Source organism: Salvelinus namaycush, chromosome 23, assembly GCF_016432855.1.
Source record: "Salvelinus namaycush isolate Seneca chromosome 23, SaNama_1.0, whole genome shotgun sequence".
Classification (NCBI taxonomy): domain Eukaryota; kingdom Metazoa; phylum Chordata; class Actinopteri; order Salmoniformes; family Salmonidae; genus Salvelinus; species Salvelinus namaycush.
Genome location: NC_052329.1, coordinates 23,298,965 through 23,326,772, shown reverse-complemented (window position 1 = coordinate 23,326,772; position 27,808 = coordinate 23,298,965). Strand labels below are relative to the sequence as shown.

Genomic DNA, 27,808 nt, shown 5'->3' with positions numbered 1-27,808 from the left:
ACAGTATTGTACAGAATAGTGCTGCTCTCTGGTGGTGACTGGTGATGAGAGGTTGGGGAGTTGCAATGACACAACTTCCCACAGTGCACCACGGGATAACAGCGGCGGTCTTTGGATTAGAGGCGGGACTGAGGAAAGTTAACGAACATTGTTGCTCAGGGACAGTTTGCACTGACAACTTGTTTACATAATGTAATTTAGGTTTAATATTGTCATATCACATTTATTGGTAAGGAATGAAGACAAAAAAAGTGAAGTCTACCAAATGTGGAAGCATCAGGAGTAAAGGTAGCTAGCTACGACCAACGTCAATCTCATTAGCTAGCTAACGTTATGCTGCTGGCTGTGTGGTGAATGGTGAAAAATGTAGATTATCATTTGAAGCTGCTTGCTGCTAACTAGTTAGGTGCATGCTAATGACATGGATATAGTGAAAACTTGCAACCTCAATTGATGGACCTAGTAGCTAAGCCAATTTCTGTCGCTTGTTTGTTGTTGCTAGTTCTGGTCCATCGAGCGACAACAACAGATAACGTTACCTGCACTGACTTTGTTTATTAACGTTAACTGGCTCCATATACTTTTGTTACGCGCCAGAGTAAATATGTTTCAAGGGTGCTACATTTCTCTTCGCGGTAGGAGCAGGGTGTAATTTCTACAAAATACGAAATAAACGACTTTTTACCGCCTTGTGTCCAGGCGCATGCCTCGTATTGCAGATCCGACTCATGCACGTTGACCTGAGCTAGTACTTTTTTATATGAGCTAGTACTTTTTTACAACTAACGTTAGTAGTAGAAAATGATTTTACGCTATAAGTAACATCATGTAAGGTACATTGACAATATTTTTTTTTCAGTCCCCAGTGATGTGTCCCCAACCACAAGCCTCCCTCCACTGGTTGAGGGTCAGCTGCGATGCTTTCTACGAGTGACAGTAAGCAGAGTTTTATGGACAGTCCCCAAGCCTTTCCCGACAACTTTTATCAGATTGCGCTGGTGGGGAGAGTCTTCCAATGGGACCCAGTTCAGACCACGGGATGGGTCACAAACGACACAGAAGACTGTGAAGTCCACAGCTCGTTTTCCCATCCGATGTGGACCGAAGCAGTTCACATCCTACTTAACAGGTAACTATTGCATGCATGGTATGCCACATTGTGTGATCCAAGCTGTCTTCAGAATATTCAAATGACCTCCTGATGTTGTTGATTTTCCCTATATATGTTGTCTCTATTACAGATATGGGCTCTCTGGTGCTGGAGGTGCTGACAAAGCCAGAACACCTGCCAATTGCTCGTGCTCAGGTTGCTGGGATTTCTTGTCTCTCTCTGTCACACTCCATCAGTGGGTTCTTCACCCTGGTGTCTCCAATGTCTGAGAAGCTTGGAGAATTACAGGTAGGGAGGCTGCAACCTAATTGAAAATGTGTTATTTAATTCTGATAGATGCTTTGTGGTTTATCTTGCTTTCCCGGGCTCTCTGTTAATTAAAAGACATATGTTAATTGAGTCTACATACAGATTGTTCTTGATTAACATTTTTTCCAGGTGTCGCTTGCTCTGGAGGCCCTGACTGAAACGTACGACAGCAGCTGCTCAGTTCCCACCACAGACATGAGTATCGAAATGGCTGTGCCTGCATTCAGGTCCACAGTGAAGCCAGCATCTCAACCAAAAATTCTGGTGGTGCCCTCCTTGTCCAGACCACTCTCTGTCAACAGTGGGAAAGAGTCAGGGAGCAATACGCCAAGGTAGACAGTCCACTAATGTCATAGACCTACTGTCTGTTCAAGCAGCTTCTCTCTCATTTCAGTGATGCTTTCATGCTTTTGTAATATTTTCAGAGGGAAAGACCATTTGTACTTCCAAAATGCCCAGACGGAAAAAAAGACTGACTTGGCACTTGAGAACCAAAAGCCAACATCAAGTAGATCTCAACATGGACAGGGAGCGGCAAATCCCACAGTGCAGGAATCAACTCACGGACAGACCACCAACGACATACTTTCAGGTTGTAGCCTACTACAGCATCATCATGTACATACTGTAAAGGGATCATATACAGGGCATTTGGAAAGTATTCAGACCCCTTGACTTTTTCCCACATTTGTTACATTACAGCCTTATTTACATAAGTATTTAGACCCTTTACGCATTACTTTGTTGCGGCACCTTTGGCAGTGATTACAGCCTCAAGTCTTCTTGGGTATGACGCTACAAGCCTGGCACACCTGTATTTGGGTAGTTCCTACCATTCTTCTCTGCAGATCCTCTCAAGCTCTTTCAGATTAGATGGGGAGTGTCGCTGCACAGCTATTTTCAGCTCTCTCCAGAGATGTTAGATCGAGTTCAACTCCGGGCTCTGGCTGGTCCACTCAAGGACATTGAGACTTGTCCCGAAGCCACTCCTGTGTTGTCTTGGCTGTGTGCTTAGGGTCGTTGTTCTGTTGGAAGGTGAACCTTCGCCCCAGTCTGAGGTCCTGAGTGCTATGGAGCAGTTTTTCATCAAGGATCTCTCTGTACTTTGCTCCGTTAATCTTTCCCTCGATCCTGACTAGTCTCCCAGTCCCTGCCGCTGAAAAACATCCCCACAGCATGATGCTGTCACCACCATGCTTCACCATAGGGATGGTGCCAGGTTCCCTTCAGAAGTGACGCTTGGGATTTAGGCCGAATAGTTCAATCTTGGTTTCATCAGACCAGAGAATCTTGTTTCTCATGGTCTGAGAGTCCTTTAGGTGCCTTTTGGCAAATTCCAAGCAGGCTGTCATGTACCTTTTACTTCTGTCTGGCCTGATTGGTGGAGTGCTGTCAAGATGGCTGTCCTTCTGGATGATTCTCCCATCGCCACAGAGGAACTCTGGAGCTCTGTCAGAGAGACCATCGGGTTCTTGGTCACCTCCCTGACCAAGGCCCTTCTCCCCCGATTGCTGTTTGGCCGGGCGGCAAGCTCTAAGAAGATTCTTGGTGATTCCAAACTTCTTCCATTTTAGAATGATGGGAGGGTGCTGTGTTCTTGGGGACATTCAATGCTGCAGACATTTTTTGGTACCCTTCTACATCTGCATTGCTTGCTGTTTGGGGTTTTAGGCTGGGTTTCTGTATAGCACTTTGTGACATCGGCTGATGTAAAAATGGCTTTATACATCTATTTGATTGATCTGTGCCTCGACACAATCCTGTCTCTGAGCTCTACGGACAATTCCTTCAACCTCATGGCTTGATTTTTGCTCTGACATACACTGTCAACTGTGGGACCTTATATAGACAGATGTGTGTCTTTCCAAATCATGTCCAATCAATTGAATTTACCGCAGGTGGACTCCAATCAAGTTGTAGAAACATCTCAAGGATGATCAATGGAAACAGGATGCACCTGAACTGAATTTTCGAGTCTCATAGCAAAGGGTCTGAATACTTATGTAAATAAGGTATTTCTGTTTATTTTTTATTTTTATACATTTGCAAAAATGTCTAACCCTGTTTTTGCTTTGTCATTATGGGATGTTGTGTGTAGATAGATTAGGAAAATGTTTTATTTAATCAATTTTATTATAAGGCTGTTACGTAACCAAATGTGGAAAAAGGGAAGGGGTCTGAATACTTTTTGAATGCACTGTATGCGTACAATAGAGAAACTGTCTATCTTCTGCTAACATCCCTACTGTATCCTTTCCTGTTTTAGTTCTTTTAGAGCGTGGAAGCAATCTTAGAAATGCCATGGTGGTATCAGCTTTAAAGTCTGACATGGACTCTGAACTGGCTCTGAAAGACACTCCTTTACCTCTTCCAAAGGACAACATAGGAGCACCACCAATGTTAGTATTAAACTGAGATCAGGGGCCGTATGTATCAAGCGTTTTAGTGTACGTAGGAGTGCTGATATAAGATCGGTTTTGCCCTTTAAATCATAAGGAATAAGACTACATGGATAGGGGGAATCTGATCCTACATCAGTGCACCTACTCTGAGATGCTTGATACATATGGCTCCAGTCCTTTTAAAAATCTCTCTCATTGACTTATGCGTGGCTTAGGGAACTTGTCTTGTTTTTGTTTCTCTAGGCCGTCCATTCCTCACTGTGGGAGGCTACTGCAGAACATTCTGCATGCTGACTCCAGTCTCCTGCAGTCTCCCCACACTCCCCCAGACTACCTCAGCCCAGACTGTACTGCTGCTGACACTGAGAACAGGGCAGTGGATCTGCTGCTGGGCAGGTAGCCTTGACCCCCATCTTAGCATATTAAGAAACAAACAAAACTGTGTCTTTACCTAGTAATTGGTACCAAGTTGATTAAACGTTGTAGCTGTATAAGTAACTGTGCAGTATATTTCTATAAGTAACTGTGTCGTGTTTTCTCTCCTTTTGTTAGTTTGAACGGATCTGCTCTCCCTATCTGGGATGGAGAGGGCTCTCCTCCTGATTCTTTCCTCAGTGTGTATGGAGACAGTGAACTCAATGACCCACAGCATGACCAGAGCCTGCTAGAGAACCTCTTCTACAAAGCTCCTGTGAGTGTCAGCCACTAGTCAGCAACACCTGTCCTCTGTTTACCAAGGAATCAATGGGTGGCCATCTGCACTCTTTTCTAGTCCTTAATAAATAAAAAAATGTCAATTATAGGTATGCAAGTTTGAAAAAGCAGGATAATGGAAAGATGGATACCTGCACTCTGTTTACCAATATTACCGTATATTTTTACATTGGCAATAGTGTAGCCTTTAGGGTCACTATTTTACCTCTGTCCTTCAGATGTCTAACAGCAGTCCAAGTGATGATGACAAGGATGGTCCTTCTCCAAAGAAGAATCTTAAGAAGAGGGGTGATGATAAAGAGCTGAGGCACTCTGGTCCAAAGAAAAGTGGAGGGTCAGTTATACTAATTTCTGCTGTTGTCTCTACTAGTGTCTCCGTCTTTACTTTGTAAAGATATATTGAACATTTCAAAATGAATTTTAAGTCATTGTACAGTAATGAACCTTCTGTGTCAGCCTGGACTCAGAAAATGTGCAGACTCCAGGGACTGGGGATATGCTTCCTGGGCTGTGTATGGACCAGCTCACTGTCCTAGGTGAGGTCCGGTTGGCCAGAGTGGTGATCCACACCCTGAATGTGCCTGCAGACAGCGCCACCACCACACCTAAGAAGACCTCTGGCAAAGGGAAACCTCCTCGACCCCTCTCCTCTAAGAAATTGTATGCACCATTATGAAACATGCCAATGGGCACATTCGTTTTGCATCGCTCGGTTCTCTTTAGGATGCAAAACTAACGCGCCCAATGTTTCAAATGTTTGTCTCCCCTTTTGTTTGATTACCATTATAATACAGAAGACCTATGTCTGCTCCTGCTTCATGTCTGTCTCTCTTTTCATAGCTCCTATTTTGTGGAGTACCTGTTCCCCGTAACTTCCAGCAGGCATGATCCTAGTCAGGCCCTGGCAGCAGAGGTGACACGAGTCTTCTCTAGTAAAGTTACAGGAGGAGGTAAGACTTTAACATTGTCAAAGATTGTGTCCTTTATGGCACCCTGTTTCCTATATAGTGCACTACTTTTGGTGCCATTTGTGTTGTAGACACATTTCTTTAGCATTATCAGAGAGTTTGATATTTCAATTTGTATTGTGAATTATTAGGAATGATAACATGAAGGTTTTGTTAAAGATGTCTGTCTCACTCTGCATTATAGTGGTGAACTTCCAGCAGCGCAATGTGTTTCCAGTCCACTTCAGTGGGTCAACTATTGAGCAGTGGTGGGGAACAGAACTCACATTTAACATCTACTCCAGAAACAGCTCCCAGAAGAAAGTATGTGGACACTTGTATGACAACAAAAATCTACTTTCTTTTATGTTTTATTGTACAGTAACCAAGCCTCTGTTCTGCTTTACCCAAGTTATGTATTTATAGATAGTATATAGATGGTATATTGCACCTGAATGGATGTGTTCTGTGTTGTTCTGCAGCCTGTAGCCATTGGCAAGGCTGTGTTCCCCCTCTGCTGTCTACTGCAGAGGGAGCAGCTGAGTCAGACTATCATTCTGCCTGTCCAGAGTCTGCAGGGGACTGGTGAGAGCCAGGACATCGGCCCTCTCAAGGTGAGCCTGTCTGCCACTGTCCACCATTTTGTCTACATCCCAAATGGCACCCTATTCTCTTTATAGTGCTGTACTTTTGACCAGAGCCCAAAGCGAATAGGGTTACATAGAAAAGATGGTATTTGGGACACAGCCTTTGTTACGTTAATCATATTTAGGAGGTTGTTGACATATTGAGTGTAGTGTTGGAATATTACTCATTATCGGCAGACTCAACATCCTTGGTTTCTCAAATGACTGCCTCGCCTGGTTCACCAACTACTTCTCAGATAGAGTTCAGTGTGTCAAATCGAAGGGCCTGTTGTCCGGACCTCTGGCAGTCTCTTTGGGGGTGCCACAGGGTTCAATTCTTGGGCCGACTCTTTTTCTCTGTATACATGTCGCTCTTGCTGCTGGTGATTCTCTGATCCACCTCTACGCAGACGATACCGTTCTGTATACTTCTGGCCCTTCTTTGGACACTGTGTTACCTAACCTCCAGACAAGCTTCAATGCCATACAACTCCCCTTCCGTGGCCTCCAACTGCTCTTAAATGCAAGTAAAACTAAATGCATGATCTTCAACCGATCACTACCAGCACCTGCCAGCCCGTCCAGCATCACTACTCTGGACGGTTCTGACTTAGAATATGTGGACATCGACAAATACCTAGGTGTTTGGTTAGACTGTAAACTCTCCTTCCAGACTCACATTAAGCATCTCCAATCCAAAATTAAATCTAGAATCGGCTTCCTATTTCGCAAAAAAGCATCCTTCACTCATTCTGCCTGTGATTTGTTAAGCAATATTTCACTCCTGAACTAATTTAGGCTTGCCTAAAAATGGACTGAATACTTATGCAACGACTATATTTTAGTTATGTAATATATACAGTATATATAATTTTCTTCCACTTTGACATTACATTACTCATGCTGCCAAACATACCCTAGTAAAACTGACTATACTACCGATCCTCGACTTCGGCGATGTCATTTACATAATAGCCTCCAACACTCTACTCAGCAAATTGGATGCAGTCTATCACAGTGCCATCCGTTTTGTCACCAAAGCCCCATACACTACCTACCACTGCGACCTGTATGCTCTCGTTGGCTGGCCCTCGCTTCATATTTGTCGTATATAAGTCTTTGCTAGGTAAAGCCCCGCCTTATCTCAGCTCACTGGTCACCATAGCAGCACCCACCCGTAGCACGCGCTCCAGCAGGTATATTTCACTGGTCACCCCCAATGCCAATTCCTTCCTTCCAGTTCTCTGCTGCCAATGACTGGAACGAGTTGCAAAAATCACTGACGCTGGAGACTCATATCTCCCTCTCCAACTTTAAGCATCAGCTGTCAGAGCAGCTCACAGATCACTGCACCTGTACATAGCCCATCTGTAAATAGCCCATCCAACTACCTCATCCCCATACTGTTATTTTTTTGTTGTTGCTACTTTGCACCCCAGTATCTCTACTTGCACATTCATCTTCTGCACATCTATCACCCCAGTGTTTAATTGCTAAATTGTAATTATTTATCCACTATGGCCTATTTATTGCCTTACCTCCCTTATCTTACCTCATTTGCACACACTTTAGACTACACTTTTTTTCCTATTGTGTTATTGACTGTATGTTTGTTTATTCCATGTGTAACTCTGTGTTATTATTTGTGTCGCACTGCTTTGCTTTATCTTGGCCAGGTCGCAGTTGTAAATGAGAACTTATTCTCAACTAGCCTACCTGGTTAAATAAAGGTGAAATAAAAATAAATACAACAATTATCTCAATCTCCCTCTTTGTTTCTCCAGGTGTCACTTGAACTGGCTGCAGACAACAAAGATTTCTCATCAGCCCATGGTCAAAGGTCAGCTGGAGCTGGTTACAGAGCCCCCTCCCATGCCCTGACCAGTCCCCAGAGAGAAGCTAGCCCCTCAAGGGTGGACATGACAACCATTAGGCCTCAGCATCACGACACTAGAGGGGAGGATATCCCTCTATCTACTGTTAATAATAGATATTCCAGGACGGGAAAACAAACTGTGGCCCCTCAAGGTCAGTAAAGAAAGAGAACATGCCCAACTCATCCTTGTGTGTAAACAATAAAAAGACTACTAGGGAAAAAAATCTATCACATACAGTTGAAGTCGTAAGTTTACATACAGGTTGGAGTCATTAAAACTCGTTTTTCAACCACTCCACAAATTTCTTGTTAACAAACTGTAGTTTTGGCAAGTCAGTTAGGACATCTACTTTGTGCATGACACAAGTAATTTTTCCAGCAATTGTTTACAGACAGATTATTTCACTTATAACTAACTCACTGTATCACAATTCCAGTGGGTCAGATGTTTACATACACTAAGTTGACTGTGCCTTTAAACAGCTTGGAAAATTCCAGAAAATGATGTCATGGCTTTAGAAGCTTCTGATAGGCTAAATGACATAATTTGAGTCAATTGGAGGTGTAGCTGTGGATGTATTTCAAGGCCTACCTTCAAACTCAGTGCCTCTTTGCTTGACATCATGGGAAAATCAAAATAAATCAGCCAAGACCTAGTATAAACACCATGGGACCACACAGCCGTCATGCAGCTCAGGAAGGAGACGCGTTCTGTCTCCTAGAGATGAACGTACTTTGGCGTGAAAGTGCAAATCAATCCCAGAACAACAGCAAAGGACCTTGTGAAGATGTTGGAGGAAAAGTATCTATATCCACAGTAAAACGAGTCCTATATCGACATAACCTGAAATGCCGCTCAGCAAGGAAGAAGCCAATGCTCCAAACCCGCCTTAAAAAAGCCAGACTACGGTTTGCAACTGCACATAGGGACAAAGATCGTACTTTTTGGAGAAATGTCCTCTGCTCTGATGAAACAAAAATAGAACTGTTTGGCCATAATGACCATCATTATGTTTGGAGGAAAAAGGGGGAGGCTTGGAAGCCGAAGAACACCATCCCAACTGTGAAGAAAAGGGGTGGGAGCATCATGTTGTGGGGGTGCTTTGCTGTAGGAGGGACTGGTGAACATCACAAAATAGATGGCATCATGAGGGAGGAAAACATCTCAAGACATCAGTCAGGAAGTTAAAGCTTGGTCGCAAATGGGTCTTCCAAATGGACAATGACCCCAAGCGTACTTCCAAAGTTGTGGAAAAATGCCTTAAGTACAACAAAGTCAAGATATTGGAGTGGCCATCACAAAGCCCTGACCTCAATCCTATAGATAATGTGTGGGCAGAACTGAAAAAGTGTGTGCGAGCAAGGAGGCATACAAACCTGACTCAGTTACATCAGCTCTGTCAGGAGGAATGGGCCAAAATTCACCCAACTTATTTTGGGAAGGTTGTGGAAGGCTACCCGAAACGTTTGACCCAAGTTAAACAATTTAAAGGCAACGATCCCAAATACTAATTGAGTGTATGTAATCTTCTGCCCCACTGGGAATGTGATGAAAGAAATAAAAGCTGAAATAAATCATTCTCTCTACTATTCTGACATTTCACATTCTTAAAATAAAGTTGTGATCCTAACTGACCTAAGACAGGGATTCTTTACTAGGATTACATGTCAGGAATTGTGAAAAACTGAGTTTAAATGTATTTGGCTAAGGTGTATGTAAACTTCCAACTTCAACTGTAAATGTTTTTCTTATGGCCCCACAAGGTCCCTCACCTCTCCCCAGCCTCCAGACATCCCATCACAGACCTCAGGCCCATCAGGGGGTGGAGGAGGACAGTGAGGTTCTGCTGCATGCTTTGCTCATGGTGCCTAATGGAAAGGACTTTAGCTGTGGACCCATGCAGCCTCCTAATGTCTACCTGAACTGTAAGCTCTTTGGCCAGGATGAGACGTCCAGATCAGTGATCAGCTGGGGCCAGGCAAACCCCTCGTTCAACTTTGTACAGGTAACTGATGGAACAGATTAATTTTATGCCCAGTCAGCGTGATGCTGCTGAAGGCAGAGGAGGCTGGTAGGATGAGCTATAGGAGGACGGGCTCATTGTAGTGGCTGGAATGGTTTAAATGGAACGGAGTCAAACATGTAGTTTCCATATGTTTGATACCGTTCCATTGATTCCATTCCAGCCATTACAATGAGCCCGTCCTCCTACCAGCCTCCACTGGCTAAGGGTATTCATATCATAGGCGATGAAAACACCTCCCAAATGGGCCCTCAGCCTAGTCAAAAGTAGTGAACTATAAAAGGAATAGGGTGCCCTTATGATGTGATTCTGTCTGCCTGGTAGATGTGAGTTTAAATACTCTGTTTCTCAGGTGGCTCCTGTGGCCTTGACCTCGAGGCTGCTAGAGAGGATGAGGAACAATGTGATGGTGATTGAGGTTTGGCAGAGAGCAGGAAGCTTAGGGCAGGATCGGCTCCTAGGGCTGGTCAAACTACCCCTCCACCAGTTCTACATGTCCTTCAGGTGAGGGAAAGGTTTGAAATACATTCTTGTTATAACTCAACCTTTGTACTATATATAAATGAGTCATATAACAGCTGTTATTATGGAAACAACTACTCAATACAATGTCTTTTTGTTTGATTGATTTTTTTTTTGTTTTTCAGAGATCCCAAGATTTCCCACCTTCTGCTTCAGGCTCAGTACCCAGTGTTAGGGGTGGACAGCTACATGCCAGTCATTGACGTGTTTTCAGGCATTATAAATGGAAACCTCCGGGTGCTTCTAGCCATGGGTCTATCTGTCCAAATAGTATCTCTGCAGCATATGAGGGATGAAGAACTTGGCTCTGTGTCTCATCTCCCAAGACCAGCCCATTTGCTGGATCACCAACCACACAAGGAACAACATTTTATTAGCTATTAATTTTTTTCTGTCTTTAAAATGTTTTTAATGCAAGTTTCAGGATTTTTCTGCTCACTGTTATTCATACAAGTCCAGGATTTCAGGGTAAATTCAATTCCAGCGGTCCTTGTAACAGTTTTATCCTTGTTATCCTCCAGGTGAAGCCGTCTCCCGACGAGACTATGAGAGAGCACTTGTTTGTGGTGAAAGTGGAGAGAGTGAAGGGGCTGACACCACTACAGTCTACAGTCTGGGGGGAGGCTGACTGTTATGTCCAGTACACCTTCCCCACTCAGGAGGAGCCTCCTGCTCAAAGTCTGGACCCAAATCTGTTAAACTGCAGTAAGCAAATAGCTCATGTTTAAGTTTCTTGTCTTTGGCTGCATCCCACCATATATCCTTTATGGTGCAGTGCATTTGACAAGGGCCCTTTGTCTCAATGTTATAACAGTTAGCACTGCATTAATATTTTTCTTGTTCTAGCCTTGAATACACATTTATCACGTTTGACATGAGGGTTTGAGGTCTGTTGTCTGTTGTCTGTTTATCCTCTGCTAATGTACTGTCCATTTCTCTCCTCTAGGTGTGAATCTGAGGCAGTTCCGTACCACCACTACCCTGTGTGTTCCTGACCCAGTGTTTGGCCACAGTGAGAGTCATGTGCTGCTGGCTCCTTTAGAAGTCCCAGTCCAGAGACTGCTACTCAGCTCTTTCTCCAGCCAGGGCCTGGCCAATGGAGGAGGCATCCCGTTTGAAGTGTGGTGCAGGTCAGTCTGTGAGCCCTGGTCAAAAGTAGTACAGTATATAGGGAATTAAGTGCCATTTGGGACATAACCTGTTATGTCTCTCCTGACCACTAGAGGCCAGTATACACGACGTAACATTGTTTTAGCCTGGTCCCAGATCTGTTTCAAATCAAATCACATTTTTATTTGTCACATACACATGGTTAGCAGATGTTAATGCGAGTGTAGCGAAATGCTTGTGCTTCTAGTTCCGACAATGCAGTAATAACCAACGAGTAATCTAACCTATCAATTCCACAACTACTACCTTATACACACAAGTGTAAAGGGATAAAGAATATGTACATAAAGATATATGAATGAGTGATGGTACAGAACGGCATAGGCAAGATGCAGTAGATGGTATCGAGTACAGTATATACATATGAGATGAGTAATGTAGGGTATGTAAACAAAGTGGCATAGTTTAAAGTGGCTAGTGATACATGTATTACATAAAGATGGCAAGATGCAGTAGATGATATAGAGTACAGTATATACATATACATTATATTAAGTGGCATTGTTTAAAGTGGCTAGTGATACATTTTTTATCAATTTCCATCAATTTCCATTATTAAAGTGGGCTGGAGTTGAGTCAGTATGTTGGCAGCAGCCACTCAATGTTAGTGGTGGCTGTTTAACAGTCTGATGGCCTTGAGATAGAAGCTGTTTTTCAGTTTCTCGGTCCCTGCTTTGATGCACCTGTACTGACCTCGCCTTCTGGATGATAGCGGGGTGAACAGGCAGTGGCTCGGGTGGTTGTTGTCCTTGATGATCTTTATGGCCTTCCTGTGACATCGGTTGGTGTAGGTGTCCTGGAGGGCAGGTAGTTTGCCCCCAGTGATGCGTTGTGCAGATCTCACTACCCTCTGGAGAGCCTTACGGTTGTGGGCGGAGCAGTTGCCGTACCAGGCGGTGATACAGCCCGACAGGATGCTCTCGATTGTGCATCTGTAGAAGTTTGTGAGTGCTTTTGGTGACAAGCCGAATTTCTTCAGCCTCCTGAGGTTGAAGAGGCGCTGGCGCGCCTTCTTCACAACACTGTCTGTGTGGGTGGACCAATTCAGTTTGTCCGTGATGTGTACGCCGAGGAACTTAACTTACTACCCTCTCCACTACTGTCCCGTCGATGTGGATAGGGGGGTGCTCCCTCTGCTGTTTCCTGAAGTCCACAATCATCTCCTTTGTTTTGTTGACGTTGAGTGTGAGGTTATTTTCCTGACACCACACTCCGAGGGCCCTCACCTCCTCCCTGTAGGCCGTCTCGTCGTTGTTGGTAATCAAGCCTACCACTGTAGTGTCGTCCGCAAACTTGATGATTGAGTTGGAGGCGTGCATGGCCACGCAGTCGTGGGTGAACAGGGAGTACAGGAGAGGGCTCAGAACGCACCCTTGTGGAGCCCCAGTGTTGAGGATCAGCGGGGTGGAGATGTTGTTACCTACCCTCACCACCTGGGGGGCGGCCCGTCAGGAAGTCCAGTACCCAGTTGCACAGGGCGGGGTCGAGACCCAGGGTCTCGAGCTTGATGACGAGTTTGGAGGGTACTATGGTGTTAAATGCTCAGCTGTAGTCGATGAATAGCATTCTCACATAGGTATTCCTCTTGTCCAGATGGGTTAGGGCAGTGTGGTTGCGATTGCGTCGTCTGTGGACCTATTGGGGCGGTAAGCAAATTGGAGTGGGTCTAGGGTGTCAGGTAGGGTGGAGGTGATATGGTCCTTGACTAGTCTCTCAAAGCACTTCATGATGACGGAAGTGAGTGCTACGGGGCGGTAGTCGTTTAGCTCAGTTACCTTAGCTTTCTTGGGAACAGGAACAATGGTGGCCCTCTTGAAGCATGTGGGAACAGCAGACTGGGATAAGGATTGATTGAATATGTCCGTAAACACACCAGCCAGCTGGTCTGCGCATGCTTTGAGGACGCGGCTGGGGATGCCGTCTGGGCCTGCAGCCTTGCGAGGGTTAACACGTTTAAATGTTTTACTCACGTCGGCTGCAGTGAAGGAGAGTCCGCAGGTTTTGGTGCTCTTGTCAACTCCATTGCTGTCATTGTCAAGCCATGTTTGGTGTCAAGTTGACATGATAGCACAAACAAATTGGCACTCAAGCTTCCATCGTTTTTTTAGACTTCACTTTAACATTTGGAATTTAGTGGTGGTTTAATAGAATGTATTTGACCCACCTTTGCAGGTACTATTACCCAAATGTCCGGGACCAGCTGGTGGCTAAAGGGATGCTGCCCCTGTCCAAGCTGTGTGCCATGGTGACCATGCAGAGACAACAGCCCACTGAAGCCCAGGTCTTCTCCCTTCCGCTGATGCCCAGGACTGACAGCCCTGCTGGACACCAACCTCAGCCCTCAGGTAACACACACAGGCACTCCTTTTGGCAATGCTGTACTGTACTTACAAAACCTGAAATCAAGACACTTTCCTTACATACATACAGTATTTGGTCAGTTAACTTTGTTGTATGTACTCTCCAAGGATTGCTTGATGTGTTTGTTCATTACAAACAACGTCCGTTGAGATCTGATGTAAGGAGTGGGGCGGTTGCCTCTCGGGTGGTGACCATGGTGGTTCAGGTGCACAGGGCAGCAGGACTACAGGCAGCAGCAAGGTACTGCCATCTCTCCCTCTCTCTATTCCAATCATTGGAATGTTCTGCGTTTTTTATTTATTTAACCTTTATTTTAACAGGGATGACATATTGAGACCTAGGTCTCTTTTCCAAGTACGCCCTGTATAATACTAATATATATATATATATATATATATACACATTTAAAATACAAAAACACAGTCATGGTAAGCACAATTAAAACTTCACAAATCACCCAGAAAACGGTTACATTCCTCCACAAATAAGTCCACAATCAATACTTTAAATTGCGCGAAAGAAACCAGAACATCAAGATGAAATATATTTTGAATTTTGTTACAGAAATACGGTGCATTAAAACTAAAAGCAGATTTACCTAGCTCGGTGGAGACCATGGGAACCTCAAGTTAACCAAACCTGTGAATGTGTTAGGCAACTCAAGTGTCTATACTTCAACAGCAAAGTTAGATAAGACAGAAGTTTATGAAGTAGGGCCTTGTAAACAAAAAATAACTAATGTAGAGATTTACGGGTCTTTAGCGAAGTCCAGCTACCTTTTGATACAGAATACAGTGATGAGTATCAAAACTGTCACCTGTAACAAAACGAAGGGCACTATGGTAGATGGCATCCAAAGGTTTAAGAGTAGTAGAAGCTGCACATTGATAAATATTCACTGCATTTCAATTGGTTCAATCAAATCAAACCCCTTTTTATGTTAGCGGTTGTCACAAAGTGCTTTACAGTAACACGGCCTAGTGCTTTACAATAAATGTGCATTTAAACTCAATTTGCTTCTAACAAACATACACTCCCACAGGGCTTTGTCAGAGCAAGATGAAACGTTTCAGTACTATGCTGATGTTGGGGTGAATGTGTACGTTACTGCCCAGCTCTCCTTCCTGCCTGAGAGTGAGAGGCGTAGTACCCGTGTGGCCGCCAGGACCTTCTGCCCAGAGTTTGACCACCACACCGAGTTCCCCTGTGAGCTGCAGGTGATGGAACTCACATGATGTAGATGAATGCATGTGTTGTTGTCACAAGTTTTCCTATGGGACAATAAAACAAGAATTTAATTCATTCATTGTTTCATGCAGGTCCAGAGGAGCTCTGGGGAGACCTGCAGCCTGGCTGAGCTCCTGCAGGAGGCCACAGCTGTCTTCACTGTCTGGAATAGAGACAGTCGCAAGGGTGAGGAAGCAGTTGCAATGGGATTTAGTCATACAATCAGAATGCTGTCTGCATGAATGGTTTTATATATTCATGTATTTATTGGGTGCAATTGTAAACAAAAGCCATATCAGACATTAATATATCCAATTGACAATCATGGGTTCACTGCAGCTCAAGTACTCGATCCTACAAGTTGTATATTAACGTCAATTGTTACAAGGAAATGTTATTATACAATTTAATTTCACAGTTTGCGCATCTTCCTAATGTAACACTGATGGAAACTTGATCCAATGTGATTTATGTGTTTTATTACTGCAGTGATGGTCAGCCTGAGATCAAAGAATACTCTGTTGGGTACAGTGAGAATTCAGCTGGCTGATCTCATCCATAAAAGAACAGGTTCAGTATGCTGTGTAATACACTCGGTCAGTGCTGTTATAAGGTCAGTTTTTACCAACCAACAGACTGCTAACATGTGTTGTAAATTCCCAGGGATCAGTGGGTGGTTTGGAGTGTCTCTGCCGAAGGACCTGACCTCATCTCCCAGACATCACATATTCGTGGGCGGCCTGGACATCTCCATCAACTTTGCCCACCATGCAGATAGAGAGAGGGTCGTCACTGCCGCCCAGGGCCTGGGCTGGGAGGTGGGGAGGGAGGAGGAGGAAGAGGAGCCACCCAATGAGGGAGAGATGTGGGCTGAGACTCAGAGGACGGTGTCCCTGACCATGTCCATGCCCAGAGCTTGGCTGCCTGTCCACTGTCTCCTCCTGCCTGGACACAGCGAGCTGCAGCGCTCCACCTACTGCTACTTTAGATATAAACTCTACGACGGAGAGGCCTTCTGTTCCCAGCTCAGACACCCTGGCCTGTCTGTGGAGGAGGAGGGAGGTGGAGGGGAAGAGGGCCTGGCCACGGTGGCCTTCAGAGGAAGCAGGACTGTGGAGCTGAGGAGCAGCCAGCCCCTGCTGTGGTACCTCCGGGAGGAGAAGCTGGAGATTCAGGTGTGGGTGGCCTTTGGGAAGGACAGGGGACCTAGGCCTCATGACATGGACCGGCTGGTGGGCTCAGCCTTCGTAGACCTCTCCTCCCTGGCCAAGATGGCAAGGCACAAGCTGAATCTCAGTGGCACGTAATACTAATAATACATTTAGTAAAAAATAAGACATTTTATTTGCTCCTTTCAAGATACTAAATAGCACAGTACTGATATAACTAACAGTCAATGACGACCTCAAACTAATCATTGACTATCTAGCCTTTGTAAATGCTATGTTGTAATATAATGTTACATAAGGGTCATCAGTAACACACCAGTGTTTTGTTTGTGTAGGTGTGTACCACCTGTTCAGGCGCTCCGCCCCAGATCTGAGTGGAGCTGCCTTGAGGGTCCACATCACCCTGACCCCTGGATCCCTCCCAGAGGCGCACACACCTGGAGGAGGGGACAGCCAGGACCAGGAGAACTGTGATAGCCAGGGAGAGGAGGAGGAGGAGGAGAAGGAGGGAGGGCAGGGAGTCCCCTCATCCACAGCAGCTGTGTCCAGACAGTCTGGAGCACCCAGCAGACACCAGACCAAGTCCTCAATGAGTGTAGAGCCTTCACAGCCCTCCGAGGTCAGCATGGAGGACACGTTCACTGTCACCATCACTGTGGACAGGGCCATGCACCTCAGTCTTAAAGGTACACAGATTGCCTCCCAAATGGCATCCTATTTCCTATGTAGTGCACTACGTTTGACCATTGCCCATAGGGAATAGGGTGCCATTTGGGACACATCCTTCCAGTAGGGTCATCCATTTTGATTGTGTCCTTTAACACTTTGTTGATGAGTCTGATGGTTGTGTTGCGTCTCCTTGGCAGGCTGTCCTCTAGCTGAGCGTAGTGGAGGGCTGCCTAGTTGTTGTGTGTCCTACATCACGACTGACTCTGCTGAACCAGTCACCACAGCTCTCATAGCAGACAGTCACTGCCCCGTCTGGGACCACCAGCAGGAGTGCAGGTAGACTACCTGTGTACCATCTATAGCTTACTTCAGAGGTTTAGACAACACAGGGGTTAAAGTTCTCCGTCACTGAGACAGATTTACGTCATATGGATTCTTTTTATTATATTTTTTATATTGAAAAGGACTGGAATTGGTCAAACTCAGTTTAATACATTTATAAAATCATCCTCTTTCCCTTACACAATGATGGTCATTGCTTTTTGGTATGAAAGGGGATACAATACCAATCACTTATCGTAGGCATTTAGCTGATGTCCTTCATTACGATATGTAGACTATACTAGAGATTAGAAATAAAATAAAGGTTTATTTTGAAAAAACTGGTGCACATTAATGTTATAAACGTATTGTTCTATTTATCGTTATCGAATCAATTCGGGTAATTTATCGCAATATAGATTTTTTGGGTGAGATATCTCTAGTCATGGTATTTATTTTAGTTTTAACTCCTGCAACACATACTGTTTATGTAATATACAGGTTTAATGGGCCCAAAGATGTAAAAGTTATGAATCCATATTAAGGATTGTTTGGATGATTACGAACAAATGTGCTGTTGATATTATTGGAACATGCCTAGTTTAGAATGCCCTCTGTCAGACCGTGTCACGCTGAACTAATATACTGTTTGATAATCCCAGGCTGTCAAAGCAACTTCTTCTGGATCCACAACAGTCCCTGGTGTTCAAAGTCTGGCACAAAGGAGGTACAGTACAGCAATGTAGTAACACACATTAATACTCTAGCTATCAACCAACAATTATTGAAGGGGATAAAGTTAGTGTTGTTTTAATGTTTAATGCACTTCATTGGTCCTGTGTCTTGTCTTGTTAGAAGTGGAGCGGGTGATTGGGTTTGCCTCAGTGGACCTGTCCCCTCTCCTGTCAGGCTTCCAGTCAGTGTGTGGCTGGTACAACATCACTGACTTCAATGGCCAGTGCCAGGGCCAGCTCAAAGTGTCTGTCTCCCCACTTAAGGGAGTCCAGGAGCTGCGGGGTCAGAGACAGGCTGTGTGTGACGGCAACAAAGACTCCTCAGTGAGTACAGCAGTGGCTTTCACTGTTAGTCTGTATTAAGTTCTTCCTAAAGCATCTTAGCATTTAGTAAGTAGGTAAGTAACCTTGTCTGAGCCAGAATGGCTCATAGCAGTCACAAAAGGATTTGAGTGCATCAGTGTTTTGTACTACTTGTATATCTTTGTGGGTTTAACAGCCGTGGTGCGTGTGTTTATTTGTCAGGCTCTGTTCCAGACCCTGCCCCTCTATTACCACACGACAGCCACATACAGCAGCTTCCCCTCCCACGTCAGCCGCTACACAGAGCAGAGGATCAACTCCACACCCCACCACCTAGACAGGCTGCTGCCAGAAAGGTACTGTAGGGCTCGTCTCTAGCTCTGTCCCTCACAATTCTTTCTTTAACATGCAAGTAATCCATTTCAATGAGATGCAACATAAAGTGTATGGTATCATACAAACCTTCCCTAAATTCACTTTGGAGAACCACTTCAACAATTGTAATGGTGTTACTTATTTTTATTTTTTTGGTCTCCTCTCCTCCTGCTCTCCCCCTTTCTGCTATCCCCCTCTCCCTGTCGCCGCCTCCTGCTCTCCTCCTCCCCCTTTCTGCTCTCCGCCTCCTCCCCGATGTCAGGTCCAGTGAAAGTGACCGACATGATGAGCACATGGACAGGGTGCGACTGTACCACCAGAGTCTTCAGGAGGGGGGAGTGGGCCACCCCACCAGTGCTGCTGCGCTGGACGCCCATCCCTCCAGCTCCGTTCTGTTCTCAGCACTCCGGTAAATTATTGGACATTAGGTCTGCATCCCAAATGACACACTATTCCCTATGTAGTGCACTACTTTTGACCAGGGCCCATAGGGCGGGGCTGGACTGTGTTTACTGTATACCCACACAGAAAGTGTCACCGAAGTAACTTTTCAATAAGGAATGTGCTTGTTGTGTTTTTTCCAGGAAAAACCTAAGTGAGTTGGATGACATCCAGAGGTACTTCAGCCATAAGCTGTCCACCCCTACCTTCCCCTCTCAAAGTGAGCAGGGTCAGCGCTCCAGACTGGACGAGCACCGGGTCTCAGACACAGACTCCTCCCAGCTCCTTCTCAAGTCCACCCGCCTGGTTGGGGAGGTTAACAACCTCATCAGTGGTGAGATGCTCTTCACCTGATTAGTCCCAAATGGCACCCTATTCCTATAGGGCTCTGTTCAAAAGTAGAGCACTATATAGGGAATAGGATGAGATTTGGGATGCATACCTATTCAAAGGGTATCCAAAATATGTTACTTCATGTCTACGTCTTGGGGATTGCCTTGTTAATGTATTATTATTATACTGTTATTAGAGTCAGGCCACTCAACACATCTCTTTCCTTTCTCCAGGTCTACAGAGACATCATCGCATGGAGACAGTATCTTCTAGCCCCCAGAGCAGCTCAACAACTCCCCCTGTTCCAGATGACCACCACCTGCCTGAAAGCTATGAAACATTCCCCCAGAGTGCTCCATGTTTCCATAAAGCATCAGGCTCCCCCCAGGAGGACTTGTCTCCTGTCCCTTCACCTGTACCATGTATGTATCAGGAACACAGTGATTCTCAGGCTGATGAAGAGGAGGAGATCAAGGCCCCTGCATCTGAAGATGATGGAGGAGGTCCCAGAGAGGAGGAAGAGGATGGAGATTATGAGGAGACAGTGGTAGAGCCCAGGCCTCTGAATGAGGTTGCATCTCTAACAGACAGAACCAGCCCCTGGACCAGCCTGCTGTCAGACCCAGACCTAGCCTCTCTGGAGAGTCTGGAGACACCAGAGGAGCACCAAGCCTTGGACTACTCCTACCACCCCAGACTCACCCAACAGGAGGGGGAGAGGGAGAGGTCTGATCTGCAGACTGACACCCTGCAGGCTTGGAGCTCTAGTGAGCCCATAGGCAGCAGACTAGAGGAGAGGGAGCAACATGTTAACTCTGAGTTCTCTCATGGACCAGACACAGACGAGGAGGAAGACATGGTGAGTGATGGTGAGAGGACACTCCAAACCTCTGACAATGAGGCAGCACTACATCAGGAGTCCATCACTGCTGCTCTACACGAACAGTCCTTATTGTGTAGTGGAGAGACTGCTAGCAAGGTTCCTGGTGACAGAGATGCTCTGTCAGAGGTTGAGACCTCCGGGTTGTTGTACGACACAGCTGCTTTCTCAGAAGAGGACACAGAACATGTTGTTGTCACATCTGACACATATCAGCCAGAAACGTTCCTACACAAAGAAGACAACAGGAAGTCTAAACAGTATCCTTGCATTGTCAGCGTTGTTTTCTTACCTCTTTGTTATTCTAACTGTTTCGCTGAAGCTGAGCTTCTTTGATAAAGTGTTTACAGTTTTAACATAGACCCAAGAAAGAATACAGTACCTAGATGCTTGGTTTTTGCTTGTTCCTTAACTGCCTTTTGTCCAGCTCTGACCCTGTGGAGATCCCTAATTTCTTCCTCTCATCTCACCACATGGAGGCTTCTATGAGAGCGCTACGCATAGCACCGGTCTTCCCCCTGGCCTCTTCTGACCCAGTAAGTACAGTACCAGCCCTGTCCCCTCTTTCTCTCTCTGCCTCAATCTCCTTTTCTTCTGCTTCTGGGTTGAGCCTGAATATGCTACTATAACAGGTTTTTGCAAGTCTAGACATGAGTAACTGAGACACAGGTCAACATTTAGAGTAGTAGCAAATTCCACGAAAATGATTGATTGTTGCATTACAAGCCATGGGTTACAGAATATTGAGTCATTCATTCTATCAGGCACGTGTATGGAGCACGCTGCTGATTAATAAGGAAACTGTCTCTACAGTCTTGAAGTTGCCAAGTCATCTTCCAGTGCTAATATTCTGTCATACCAATGCCAAAGGAGGACATAGTTACTAGTAGGTCACTATGTGCCAGTCCTCGTCCAGCTTGGATCTCAGCGAGTAAAGGGGGCCAGAGTCACACAGAGTGCACCAGTCTATTTTTTTGTTGTTGTGAATTTTACCCCTTTTTTCTCCCCAATTTCGATCTTGTCTCATTGCTGAACTCCCCAACGTGCTCGGGAGGCGAAGGTCGAGTCATGCATCCTCCGAAACATGACCCGCCAAACCGCGCTTCTTAACACCGGGCCGCTTAACCCGGAAGACAGCCGCACCAGTGTGTCAGAGGAAACACCGTTCAACTGACGACCAAGGTCAGCCTGCAGGCGCCCGGCCTGCCCCAAGAAGTTGCGAGAGCGCGATGAGCCAGCTAAATCCTCTCCGGCCAAACCCTCCCCTAACCCAGACGACGCTGGGCCAATTGACCCGCTCGATCAAGGACGGTTGTGATACAGCCCGGGATCGAACCCGGGACAGTAGTGACTCCTCTAGCACTGCGATGCTGTGCCTTAGACCTCTGTGCCACTCGGGAGTCCAAGAGTGCACCAGTATAGACCAGTCTAGTGACTGCAAGAACTGAGCCAGTCTAGTGACTGCAAGAACTGAGCCAGTCTAGTGACTGCAAGAACTGAGCCAGTCTAGTGACTGCAAGAACTGAGCCAGTCTAGTGACTGCAAGGACTGAGACAGTTTAGTGACTCCAAGAACTGAGCCAGTCTAGTGACTGCAAGAACTGAGCCAGTGCAGCAGCTAGTAGTATAAGAGGCCACTGCCTGCCTTAAAATATACTTCTAAGGTGGGGGCTTTTATCATGAGAGGAACTGTCCTTCCTGCCCTGAGGATTAGTCCAACTCTTTAGCAGTGGGGTGATCTCTCTCAAATGGTTGCATTGCTATTGAGCTAAGGAGAAAATAACCGTTAAGTTAATCTCTAGAGAGAGGGAGAGACTCAGGGCGCTCCACACACCATTGGCTGAAATATCATAAAACAAGAACCCTGAGTGTCTTTCCGTCTCAGCGTTGTGTTGACCTTTAACTGTGGGGTCACAGTCGCTGGGCTGATATGTCTGTCTGTGTGGTAACACACTTGGCAGTCTGGCTATGGGAGATTTAGGCCTACTATTTGTGAGAAATCAACATTTCTTATCTTTTATCATTAATAGCTCAAGAGTTGTTGTTCTAATGAGAATAATCATTAGGGTTTGGCTCAAAACTTAACTTACATAACTAAAGGGCAACTGTGGTGATAGGGAGGCATGCCTGCTTGTCCGGGCCCCTGCGTCAGACTGGCATGTATCCAGTTTCAAGAAGGGGGTGTGGAGGTGCAGTTGTTTATCACGCAATGGGACTACAGAGTTCGCAGGACATGTCAGAGAACTGGTTCCAGCTAGTCACTCAATGCTAAACGAAACTAGTTCCAGCTAGTCACTCTGTGCTAATATTAAAACAAACATCTGACCAGCCCTTTTTAGAGTAGAGTTCAGCGTGATTGATCACATATTTGTACGTATTTGACCAATGTGGGGCCGGTTCTGTTTGATGGAGAAAGGACTGACTCATTAACACACAATGGTAGACATTTAAATCTCTGCGTTTTCACATTTTTTATCTCCCAATATCTCCGTTTAAAGCCTAATTATGCATTTAGTTTGCTTGCAAACTAGGAACAATAGGCCAGTTTCTATGCTAAACAATTGATTGAATCTCTTTTTTGCAGAAAAAGAGCCCTCTTAGTCATGGGATTCTCTGTCGGCGCGTTCCTCGTCCCAGGCCCAATATACCACTGTCGTCCATGAAGAAAGAAGAGACCAAGAGAATAGCAAAGATATTTGCATCTCATTTTAAAGACTAACATTAGCACTTTCTCTAAATGCTATTTGATATTGTGTGTCGTGCTGTATATACGGTTGGGTGTATGTTTTCTAAAGGTTTATGAATGACCACACATCTTGATTACATAAGTGGCAGCTCATGGACAGTGCTTTTTAATTATGTAAAGAATATGTACATTTCATTTAAGTAGTTTTTCTATTGTTTTTATAAATTAAATGGTTTGCCAATGTAACTGATATTTTATTTATTATTAGGTGTGCACCCATGATCACTAATGTGGGAGACTCCCATAGTCTTTTAAGGATTATTGTCACAGGTAGTCCAGTAGTCCTTGTTTTTCCAACAAAGTGATGAACAGTTTGTTCTTAAAGTGACGTCACCTTTGTTTGGATTTCAGCAGCTGTCATGGTAAGTGGGCTACTGTTAGGATATGTATGTAATAGGCCTACGTTGTTCTATTCTCTGCGTCACCAGGCAGTCACACACTATTCAAGAGCCGCTTCTGTTCCTGAAACCAGAGACTAGGAACTTCTGACAGTGAAAACATGCACTAGATCAGGCACACAGCCTCTCAGGGACATGTATGGATTGGCTCAGCGGATGGGTGCATGGGTGTTTAAAAAAATATATAATTATGGAGTGTTACATAATTATTACATAATTATAAGTCTAATTTAGCTCTGTGCTATTTCAACAAGTCTTATTGCCTTGGCTCCCTGCTGCAATGAAATTCATTGGATGTAATAACTTTTGAGTTTAAGACAACTACTGTATCTTGCATATCGGCTGTTCAGTGTAACTGAAAATGACCAATTACATAATAAATGATGTATCAAAGAGTCATGCATTTTTGCGCAGATATAATTAAATGCATATGTTTCTTTAAGGTCCAACAGAACATTGACTGTTGTAAACTGTGAGACTGACTGACATAATGTTGCATACTGTCTTGTACTCCCAAAAGAGCGAAATAGTTTTTATGAACCTTTCATCATGGTTTGAATACACATCTTTGGAGTAATGTTTTTTTACCAAAAAAAGCTAAATGCAGTTGAAAGTGTGGAATCTTGACTCATTTGGTTTGAATCGATAACAAAATCGGATCATTGTCATCACATACTAGATAAATCATTGAGCCAGCCATGTGTCAACATATCTCATGTATGACACGAGCTTACGCATACTTTTCAGGTCAATGTATGTCATGGAACTATGTGTGACAAGGGATGGGCAGGCTATAATAATCCACACCCACCCCAGGGCGTGAGAATCAAATCCTAACTCTCTCAAGCCAGTGCTCCTCAATAGAACCTCTCAATTCAAATTTTGGATTACAGTACTTTTCATTCCAATCAGGTAAGCCTAATGTTATACCAATATTTGTTATATTGCTAGTTTGTTCAATATCCATTTTGCCCATCTAATGTCTGCTTAATATTTATCTACAGCTTCAATTTAGAATTTGAGATATGACCTAAATTGTACTCCACATTTTAAAAGCTTATATTAATTTTACACATGCTTATAGGGCATGCCAAAGTATTTTTTTCATATTTGTTTCATGTTCATATGTTTCACAGGCGGTGGTATGCTTTTTTGGAGCAATTTTATGGAACAACAAAAGACAAGAGGATCTTACATTCATAAAGATAACTTTCCAATACCTGAAACTTGAATATCACTTGCATCTGTCTAAGTAAGTGAGATTTGGGGTGCTTACAATAATCATTCAATGAATACTGACTAAAAAGCCATCTTTATGTGTTCCTTGATTCATTCTGATTACTTACTATTTGCTCTATTCTCTTTAGGAACGGACAGAACCTATTAAACTACGGTCTATCTACTGTACTTGTAAGACCTTCAGTACTCTTTGGGAAATTATCTGCACCATCTCAGTCATGGCTGGAGTGAAGCCCACAGACTTGGCCCCTACAGCTGCTGTTAAGTTCTTTGGCGCAGGAACTGCAGCCTGTTTTGCTGACCTGATCACCTTCCCTTTGGACACAGCTAAAGTTAGGCTGCAGGTGAGAGGGTGCACATGCTTTACATACAGTACAGTGATTTTTGCAACCATGATTATGCTTAAAAAGTAAGTAATGGTTTCTGTTCCATTATCTTCACTAGTATACTATTTAGAACGATGCAATGTATTGGACATGTACTCTTAAGTGGTATGTTAGTATGGTCATTGCAATGTAGCCATGTTCTACATAATGATTATGTAAAGGTATTCTGTCTTGATTGAATTGTGTCACTAGGATTACTTTCAATACAAAGATGAATTAACACTTGTGTTTGTCTTTCTTAGATCCAGGGCGAGTCCAAGTCCTCCGAAGGGAAGATGGTGGTGAAGTACAGAGGTGTGTTTGGCACCATCAACACCATGGTGAAGACAGAGGGGCCCAGGAGCCTCTACAATGGCCTGGTGGCAGGTCTCCAGAGACAAATGAGCTTTGCCTCGGTCCGCATCGGCCTCTATGACTCCATGAAGCAGTTCTACACCCGGGGAACAGACAGTACGTAACCTAATGGACATTTTCATTTTATTTCTCTCAATTACATTTTTATCTGATTTAGTGCAAGTAGAATATCATGAATGTGGCTGAAAGAATGTGGCATGGTGTTTTATGACTGCATCTCTCATCCTCGCTACTCCTCTCTACTCTCATAGATGCAGGCATTGGGAGTCGACTGATGGCAGGCTGTACGACCGGGGCCATGGCAGTAGCCTTTGCTCAGCCAACAGATGTGGTGAAAGTGCGGTTCCAAGCTCAAGTCAGGGGAGCAGAAGCAGAGGGGGTGAAGAGATATAGCGGCACCATGGATGCCTACAGGACCATCGCCAGGACTGAGGGCATCAGAGGGCTCTGGAAAGGTAGGCCTAATGCAGTCTGAATTTCAGTCCAATTAGGAACATTTGCTTTACGTGCATAAAAGATCGAATCCCCAAGCTGACAAGGTAAAAATCCGTCGTTCTGCCCCTGAACAAGGCAGTTAACCCACTGTTCCTAGCCCGTCATTGAAAATAAGAATTTGTTCTTAACTGACTTGCCTAGTTAAATAAAGATTTTAAAAAAAAGAAAAAAAAAAAAAAGAAGATGATTCCGTAATTGTAATTACCAGTTTCATTCATAATTTTCCTTCAGGTTGTGGCCCAAACATAACTCGTAACGCCATAGTGAACTGTTCGGAGCTGGTGACTTATGACATCATCAAGGAACTTATCCTGCAGTATAACATCATGACTGGTAAGCAGGCATGTGATTTGTTTTACACCACACAGGGTACATTTGAATCGTTTCAAGTACTTCAAAGTGTTTTGTTGTTTTTTCAGATAACCTGCCCTGCCATTTCACAGCAGCCTTCAGTGCTGGTTTCATCACCACTATTGTGGCGTCTCCTGTAGATGTAGTGAAGACCCGGTTCATGAACTCTTCAGCTGGAAAATACAACAGTGCTATTAACTGTGCTGTTACGATGATGAGAAATGAGGGACCCAAAGCCTTCTATAAAGGGTGAGTAGTAATCAAAAGCCATTTCTAAATTCCAATTGCTTTCAAATCATCTTTGGCTGAATCAAGATTCCTAGATATGAACAGTGAATTAAGCAAATCGTTCTGCTTGGTTAAATAGTCTGATTCTCTTTACCCTCCAGGTTCATGCCTTCTTTCCTTCGCCTTGGCTCCTGGAACATCGTAATGTTTGTCACATATGAGCAAATCAAGAAACACGTGATGAGAGTACAGCAGTCCTGGGAGTCTCCTATCTAACCTGTCTCATCCTGACTGACTGCTGTGTGGATTTCTCTTACTGACTATGATGTTCAAGCCATGACCGCCTGTATAGGCAGAGCACATTTTCATCTAAAGGAGGAACCACACAAGTATTAGCCTGGTCCCTGATATGTTTGTGACAAGGAGTTGGCATGATAGCACAAACAGACTGACACTTAAGCTATGAGTCTGACTTCTGTACAGGAAAGTACGCCCCGTGCAGGGATGTGTGACCCAACGTGTCTCCATGATGCCTTGTCCCAGACAGCGAGACCATGGACCACACCATGGACTATTGATACAACTTTGTGACTCAGTAATGGAATGAATGGCTTGATAGTGGTTTATCTAACTTGCGTTTAGGTTAGGGATACTGTATTATGCTTCCTCGCTGGTCGATAGGGTGCATAATGTGACCTTCAAATGTTATTGAAGTTGTGTTATTTATAATACCTATTTGTAACGTATGAGAACTTTACCTCAAAATATCCATGAACCTAGTGGTTTTGTATTCATAACAAATAATCCAACATTCTAGTAAGCAATGCAATGTCATAACCATTAACTTTTAAATAAGGAGGTGGTACTGTGCATTTTACAACTGTATGTGAAGTTGTTTGATATTATTTTATTACTGCTGATATGCAGTAACTGCAATTTTGGACCAAGCCTTGAAGAGTCCAAAATAATTATGAATATAGGATGTCCTAAATATGTTATTTATTATGTCCTGTTATTAAAATATAGTTTTTTCATTAGTAAAATAACTGAATTTCAGAATAGCTGTCTGTGGTATCCTTTTTCTGCTCAGTGTTCAGA

General features: G+C 44.3%; 2 protein-coding genes across 2 annotated transcripts; both read left to right on the top strand.

The window, feature by feature from the left end:
- The first annotated feature begins 109 nt into the window (after positions 1 to 109).
- LOC120018203 (C2 domain-containing protein 3-like) lies at positions 110 to 24,050 on the top strand. Its single transcript, XM_038961273.1, has 35 exons — positions 110 to 288; positions 860 to 1,129; positions 1,242 to 1,399; positions 1,550 to 1,752; positions 1,846 to 2,012; positions 3,687 to 3,819; positions 4,066 to 4,218; positions 4,375 to 4,513; positions 4,755 to 4,870; positions 4,993 to 5,196; positions 5,377 to 5,486; positions 5,689 to 5,807; positions 5,966 to 6,097; positions 7,894 to 8,137; positions 9,750 to 9,991; positions 10,362 to 10,513; positions 10,657 to 10,884; positions 11,040 to 11,236; positions 11,478 to 11,661; positions 13,874 to 14,046; positions 14,170 to 14,302; positions 15,105 to 15,279; positions 15,382 to 15,475; positions 15,779 to 15,859; positions 15,953 to 16,588; positions 16,794 to 17,144; positions 17,325 to 17,463; positions 18,111 to 18,175; positions 18,304 to 18,506; positions 18,708 to 18,841; positions 19,123 to 19,269; positions 19,445 to 19,635; positions 19,868 to 20,774; positions 20,942 to 21,050; positions 23,098 to 24,050. Exons 1-35 carry the CDS (start codon positions 237 to 239, stop codon positions 23,230 to 23,232), a joined length of 6,876 nt encoding a protein of 2,291 aa, XP_038817201.1. The 5' UTR covers positions 110 to 236; the 3' UTR covers positions 23,233 to 24,050.
- LOC120018202 (mitochondrial uncoupling protein 2-like) lies at positions 23,519 to 27,769 on the top strand. The gene is made up of 9 exons (XM_038961272.1): positions 23,519 to 23,621; positions 24,405 to 24,569; positions 24,794 to 24,909; positions 25,025 to 25,240; positions 25,525 to 25,732; positions 25,888 to 26,091; positions 26,363 to 26,464; positions 26,551 to 26,731; positions 26,872 to 27,769. Exons 4-9 carry the CDS (start codon positions 25,115 to 25,117, stop codon positions 26,984 to 26,986), a joined length of 936 nt encoding a protein of 311 aa, XP_038817200.1. The 5' UTR covers positions 23,519 to 23,621; positions 24,405 to 24,569; positions 24,794 to 24,909; positions 25,025 to 25,114; the 3' UTR covers positions 26,987 to 27,769.
- The last annotated feature ends 39 nt before the right edge of the window (positions 27,770 to 27,808 follow it).